Genomic DNA, 7299 nt, shown 5'->3' with positions numbered 1-7299 from the left:
CCCTGCTCTGAAAGTACACAAGCCATTAACCGACCAGAAAGCTTCTGAAGCAAAGATACCCCTGACTCATTATTACCTATGTTTTGTTTTGTGGATTTTTCCCCCCCAAACTTGACAATTTCTAAGGAAATAATTCTTGACTAAGAAGAGTTTAATTTCAGGTCCTACACAACTATGTAACAGCATTTAAAATATAAAAAAAGACCTTCTCTTGCTGATGTTAAAACTGAATTGTGGTTGTCAAAACATTAGGAAACAGGATATTCATAGTCTCAAATTTTTACCCCACAGAAGAAAAGGTACATTTGTAAAGGAGAATTCAGGAGAATACTACCCTTGACCAAATGACCTAACTTAACACAAAAGATGGCACGTACAAAAACACATCACTGACAAAGTATCCCTGCCAAAAATGTTGATTCTGAATCTGATTATGAGGAAAATATCAGACAAATACACAGTGAGGCACATTCTACAAAATGACTGGTCTGAACACATCAAAAAGGCCAATATCATAAAAGGAAAAAAATGAAAATGCTCAGGAACTGTTCTAGACATTTAAGGCAACTAAAAGTAGAACAAGTATATACAAAATGAAAGATAAGCCTTGACTAACTCTTGTGGGGAGGGAGAGGCAGGGGGTTGGAAGGGCTAAGCAATAAAAGCCATTTTAGGATAACTGGAGAAATCTGAGTATGGACTGCATGTGAGGTAACAGTCAATGCTAACATCAGTGGTAAGTTTTCTGAGTTAATAATAATGTTTTGTTTAGCAGACATATATGGAAGTATTTAGGCATGAAGTGCTGTGTCTGCAACTCTCAAATGGCTCTGAAAAATGGTGTATGCATACACATGCACAGAAAGATGAAGCAAATGTAGAGAAACAACTGGTTTACTAAATCTAGGTAGGTAAAGAGTACATGAGCATTTCTACAACATTTCTGTAGGTTTAAAAATTTCAAAATAAACAGCAAGTGGGGGGATTCATTCTCAAATTTATATATACAATTTTAATAACAATGAGAAAATTTCAGAGTAATGAATTCGGACAAACAGACACCCCCGCAAACACTTTATAGATACTATTCCTGCACCCAAAACTTCACCCTGGTTTCGCTAGAAACCTTCAGATAGTTCCCTTTAAAATGCAAATTAATTGCTCTCTGGTGAAGGAGAGCGAGGGGGTCAAGCCACACCTTAAATTTCTATTAGAAGAGGGGTGAGGAGAAAGGTAATGTGCTAAAAGGGTAGAATCAGAATAAAACAGTGAAAATTTATTTGACAACTCCAGAGCTACCATTACTCAAAATCTTCTCAATTCTGAAAATAAATTTCAGTTCCTTATTTCTTGATGAACCACCAAGGAGGTGGGCGAGGGTATCTTTAAACCTGTACTGTTTCAGCAGCATTAAAATGGATAGATCAAGTTTAAAAAATGGTCACCTGTTCAGCAACTGACATTCTCCTATTAGGATCAACATCGCGGCCCTCTAGCTTGGCTTTCACCCTCTTCCACACACTCACTGCATAGGAGTTTCTCTCTTGCACAGCTACGAAGCAACGGAAACATACGTAAGTAAAACCACCACTTTGTATAAATATTTAATGTATCCTTATTCTAACTAATTACCTTTCCCTGTTTTAGGGTCTCTGACAGCCTTTTTAGGACTACAAGCAACACTCTTGCCAGTTCCTGGAATGGTGCTTGGTGGAGTATCTGCTGATGTGGCAAGATTTTTCTGAATCAGCTTTCTAGCATTCTGTGACATGACATCAGGCTGAGTCTTCTGGCCAGTGTTGCTCCGGACTGCTATAGAGAAAGAGTGGGTAGCTTAATTCACATGGAAACAGAAGATGGAGGAAGATAAAGAGGAGAGAGCAGGGCAGTGCTCTCTCAACCATCAACTACAAATGTAGAGCCATGAAAATAAATATGATTTTACCACCTTAAAGTCCTTATCCCTTGAAACAGATACTATCCTCCTAAAAATACAGCCTAAAGAGCTAGACATTCAGAAACAAATTTGTACAATGATGCTCACTGCTTGTTGTGGCATCAAAAAACTATAAATATATTAACTGTCCAACAATGTGGCATTAATATGGTAAAGACATAGAATGACATATTAAATTGGGGCATTAAGTCATTTTTTAAAAGGTTATTTGATGACAAGGAAATTTCTAATAGTAAGTGGGAAAAGGCAACAAGAATGGCATTCACAGAATGACCCCAATTTGTGCACGTGTGTGCACACATACACGCAAGTCCAACAACAAATATGTAATGGTTTTACCTCCAACTGGAATGAAACTACAAATTTTTCTATTTTTAAAAAAATTTCCCTGACAAGCATATATTTTATATACATAAATTATTTACAAAGGACTTAAACATAAGATATTTCTACTTTCTCACACAAGTACTTTTAAAATTAAACCAGAATGTGTTCAGTTCGAGTTGTGACAAGAGTTTAAGAAAATCCTTTAAAAAGGTGATGACTACTAACATATTAAGACACATAAAGGATAACTAAACATCTTAGCATCTATATGTGTACATTATTAACAGATCAAGATTCACATCTTTTTCTGAAGTGGAGAAGTCATACCTGCAGCAAAGGATGGCTGATAAGTAGCAGATGACGTTGGACTCGAACATTCATTTGTTGCATCGGTGACTAAGGGTGATGCAAAACCCACTAAATTATTATAGATACTGAAATACAAAATAAAATGGCTTATTTATGAAATGCTTCACCAGGTAACTGCTTATAAATATGAACAGGAAAAAAATGAGATGAATTAAATAAACCAAACTTACTATACCAGATGTTTTGCTCATGTTTTGACTACATTTTAAATTTAGGCCAGAAGGAATTCCTACCTCTGACTTTGTGTTTTCAGTTCTTTCAAGGTGGGAGTTATTTCCTGGAGCATTTCAACGTGTTCTTGACTTCGAACCTGACCCATAGCTTGGACTAACGTAAAGAGCACCGTCTGAATGTTGTCTTGCCAGGATTTATATTCACCTAAGAATTGCCTAACACTGTTCTCATAGGGAACATCTTCACCATCTGCCAGAGCAGCTTCTTCATCCTAGAATCAATATTGTAATGATGAGGAGAAATGGTATTTGTTTCAAGAGTAACTCATAAGACAGTCACATTTTTAATAACAGGTAATAAGTGTTTTTCAAATATGTGTTTAATCTGTTTATTACATTTTAATCCTATTCTACAGGAATCTTATTTCCAGCACAAAATAAGAACTCCAAGTCAAAACAAATCCCTAAGTTAGATGATTTGCTGTTTTGTAATGATGAAATTATTTAGCCTTTTCTCGGGGCTCAATTTCTTTACTATGTAGATTACGTGGGATACTGGAGGGAAGAGAGAATATTTCATTCATTCTGGAGACAAACTCATATGAGCTTAGGAATAAGGGTCTGAAGGAGGGAAAGATGTTGGGGAGATCAAAACACTCTGAGGCTATGTTCAAGTTTCAGCTCTACTGTTAAGTTATAGGACTTTGGGTGAATCGATCGCTTTAACCCTCAGTTTCTCTGGGTAAAAAATCAGTATACTACAACCTGCTTTAAAAAGAAAAAAAAAGTGACTGACTGATAAAACACACAAATTAACTCAATTACAAACAAACTGGAAGAGAAGTTGTTTTTGTTTATACCATTATTTCCCCAAACACAACTATGTATTTTTAAGTACTGTAATTTTATGAAAGGAGGGAGTTAACTGTGTATCAATGGTATTAATCTTACCTTAGCCATTGCTTTCAGGAGATGTTTGACATCTCCAAGTTGCCGGTTATGACCAGTGAGCACAGTCTTTATATTATCAACCAGATTCTGAATTGTTTCACAGACTGCTTCTATCTGTTGCTCCTTCTCTGTCTGAATTGCCCTCTGAGTAGACATATCCTGGGTCAGTTGTTTGTGTGCTGACAAAAGCCATTCAGAGCTGCCAATAGGATGTTCAAGACTGGTGTCCTAAACAGAACAAGCATTTGTTTGATTTAAGTATCAGATAGAATAATGGAAGAGTCTTTCCTTTATCACCGCCATCAAAAGGTATTTGTAACTCAAGCGGACACAAAGAACTTCATTTGCTAAGTCATGAACTAATTATGTAAATAACAGCACTTAATAATTTAAATAATCTATGAAATACAGATTAAGATTTCTGATTTTTCTGCATAATCACACAGTGAATAAATGCTTAAAGTTTAAGACACAAAAAATATCATCTTTGAATAACAAAGATGATCTGTATCTAAGACCCTAAACCCAGTGTAAACCACTCTTTAGAAAGACAGCGGAGTTTCCTAATTAATACACAGCCTAAAACCTTCCCATAAAAGATAAACACCGAGGGGCGCCTGGGTGGCACAGCGGTTGAGCGTCTGCCTTCGGCTCAGGGCGTGATCCCGGCGTTAAGAGATCGAGCCCCACATCAGGCTCCTCCACTATGAGCCTGCTTCTTCCTCTCCCACTCCCCCTGCTTGTGTTCCCTCTCTCACTGGCTGTCTCTATCTCTGTCAAATAAATAAATAAAATCTTTAAAAAAAAAAAAAAAAAGATAAACACCGAATTTATCAACTTGCTATTTCTGGACTCAACTCTCCTGTCCAGCATTCACCTTCCACCAGCCCTCTGTCTGCTACCCTATTGTCAGTACATCTAAGTCATTTGCTACACACTGAATTTCTCCTCCCCTCTGAGCCTCCACAGTACTTCCACTGTGGCTCTGAGATTCTTTTAACTTTTTAATTCATTGTATTATTTATAATTAATAGGTTCCTTGGGGGCTAAGAGTAAGATTTAATCATTATTATTTTTTTAAGATTTTATTTTTAAGTAATCTCTACATTCAATGTGAGGTTCGAACTTACAACCTGGAGATCAAGAGTCACATGCTCCACCAAACAAGCCAGACAGGCACCCCTAGAGTTAATCATTAGATCCCTTATAACAACATTTTATATATAGTACACACACTGCATAAACGTAAACTGAGTGACTATATTACACTGACTTTGAGGGCATAACCCTGGCCTTATCATTTTCATCAACAAGTCACTTTACTCCCACACCAAGATTTAAGACTCACCACTCTCTGTAATAGACGAAGCTCTAACTCAGAGACTGAACTGTTGAACTGTGATGCAAATGAACACATTTGCTGACATCGTTTGATTAGTTCAAATAATGCAGCATCCAGGTTTAAGGCTTCTGCAGTCCTAGTTCGTAAACTTTCAAAATGAATGATATTGCTGCAGAGGAAAGTGACCTGTGAAGAGGCAAAGAGGAATGGAACCATCACAATAAGGGGGTAAATGCAATTTTAATTTAACATGAAAAAATACTACCTATTCATTTCCAGAATTCAGGACCACGACTGGTCCTGAAAAATGTATGAACGACTCTTTTGGGAAAGAGATCTAATCCTGATAAAGGCTATGAGTAAATGTACCTTGTTTTGGTTGATGTCATTAGGTGTGAGACGGTTAAAAGCACCTAAGTACAATTATGTAGAAGTATCTTCTACATGTTTGCTTTCAGATAGAAAATTACTTCATAATATAACTGTTACGATATTCAGCTGCAATTTATTTATGCTATGTCCAAATTTCAATTTGGAATGTTGCCCTTCTGCTTCTACTTTTCCCAAACTTTACAATAAAGATCACAAAATACTAACTGGACATTTGACAATATAATGCACATCTTTTAAGGTATGACAGTACTATTATAATTATGTAAATGGTTCTCACCTTTATAAAATGAAAAAACATTTGGGATTTCATTACAAATGGGATGGGGAAGAGGAAGTATAGAGGAAAGAAAGTGGGACTTAAGTTGACAATCACTAAACTTTAATTGGTTATGAGGATAGGGAAATCATTGTATTAGTGTAATTTTATACCTGATTGAAAATTACCTAATTTTTTTTTTGTTTTTTGTTTGTTTGTTTGTTGCTTTTGTCCCCTTCCCCCAATCATAACGAAGTTAATCCACAACCTCTGGCAGGTTCACAAGGTCATAAAGGCATTTTACTGCCACAGAATCACCGTAGTTGCATAGAGAGAACCTCAGACAAATATGGAATTAAACTCCTTATTTTCCAATAGAAGCTGAATCCATTTTATATTTAGCTAGGAGGCAGTAAAGGTCTAGGGAGATATCTGGCTGTGAGCTCAGCCTAAGGGATGCCCTTCCCACCAAGGCCTATCAGTCCCTCTTCCCAGTACTGTGAACTAGAGGGTGGACTCTCAAGCTACCCCTAGTGATCCCACGTGTCACTTCCAATCAGTTGCGGAATCCCATACGGAAAACAAAGACGGTGCACGTGGATCCCAATACCTGGCTTGCTCTTTGGCTCTCTTTAAGGACAAGATTTCTTCTTTCAGCTATTGTTGCTTCAAAATCCTGCAACACAGGTGCCAGTGCAGGGTTGGCACCACCTGCCCACTTGAGTCGCTGTTCAATACTTGCTTCAAGGGCTGCTAGTTTCTCCTATAAAAGCCAGCAGAACCTCAGTGAATATTTGACACTTTCTAATTCCTGGTGAGCATTTTACACAAATACAAGCAAGATTCAAAAGAAGCAGGATGGGACACACATAATTTACAAAACATTTTTAACGTACATCTATTGGAATTAATCTTTATTTCACTTTCAAAATTTAAGGCTAAACATGTCTGGGGAGGTAAGACATGGCTTTTAGTTTGTCTTAAAATTTGCAGAAGATTTTAATGTTTTTTTTTTTTTTTTTTTTTTTTTTTTTTTTAAAGATCCATCTATTTACTTCAGAGAGAGTGAGCAAGTGGAGGGAGAGGTAGAGGGAGAGAATCTTCCAAGCAGATTCCCCACTGAGCGCAGAGCCTGATGTAGGCCCAACCCCATGACCCATGAGATCACGACCTGAGCCAAACCAAGAGTTGGACACTCAACAGACTGAGCCACCCAAGTGCCCCAAGATTTTCATTTTTAAATAAAGTAGTATTTGCCCTTATGTGCTATCCATAAGAAATTCCATTTACCATTTGCAACAACATGGATGGAGCTAGAGAGTATAATGCTAAGTGAAATAAGTTACTCAGAGAAAGACAGATACATGATTTCACTCATATATGGAAATTGAGAAACAAAACGAATGAACAAAGGGAAGGAAAAAAAGGAGGGGAGAGAGACAAACCAAAAAACAGACTCTTTAACTATAGAGAAAAAACTGGTGGTTACAAGAGGGGAGGTGCACTGGGCGGGGGGGGGGGGGGGGGGGGG

General features: G+C 37.3%; 1 protein-coding gene across 1 annotated transcript in view; it reads right to left on the bottom strand.

Annotated features, from left to right (window-relative positions):
* SMG1 (SMG1 nonsense mediated mRNA decay associated PI3K related kinase) overlaps nucleotides 1–7299 on the bottom strand; it is a 98051-nt gene that overhangs the window by 5365 nt on the left and 85387 nt on the right. The window contains exons 56-62 of the mRNA XM_040635268.1: nucleotides 6379–6531; nucleotides 5126–5305; nucleotides 3778–4005; nucleotides 2887–3098; nucleotides 2612–2718; nucleotides 1633–1812; nucleotides 1446–1552 (exon numbers count right to left, since the gene is read on the bottom strand). Coding sequence (XP_040491202.1) covers nucleotides 1446–1552; nucleotides 1633–1812; nucleotides 2612–2718; nucleotides 2887–3098; nucleotides 3778–4005; nucleotides 5126–5305; nucleotides 6379–6531 — 1167 coding nt within the window. The remainder of the gene's footprint in view (nucleotides 1–1445; nucleotides 1553–1632; nucleotides 1813–2611; nucleotides 2719–2886; nucleotides 3099–3777; nucleotides 4006–5125; nucleotides 5306–6378; nucleotides 6532–7299) is intronic.

This window comes from Ursus maritimus, unplaced genomic scaffold (assembly GCF_017311325.1).
Source record: "Ursus maritimus isolate PB19 unplaced genomic scaffold, ASM1731132v1 scaffold_2, whole genome shotgun sequence".
Classification (NCBI taxonomy): domain Eukaryota; kingdom Metazoa; phylum Chordata; class Mammalia; order Carnivora; family Ursidae; genus Ursus; species Ursus maritimus.
This window is presented reverse-complemented; position numbering and strand designations above follow the sequence as displayed.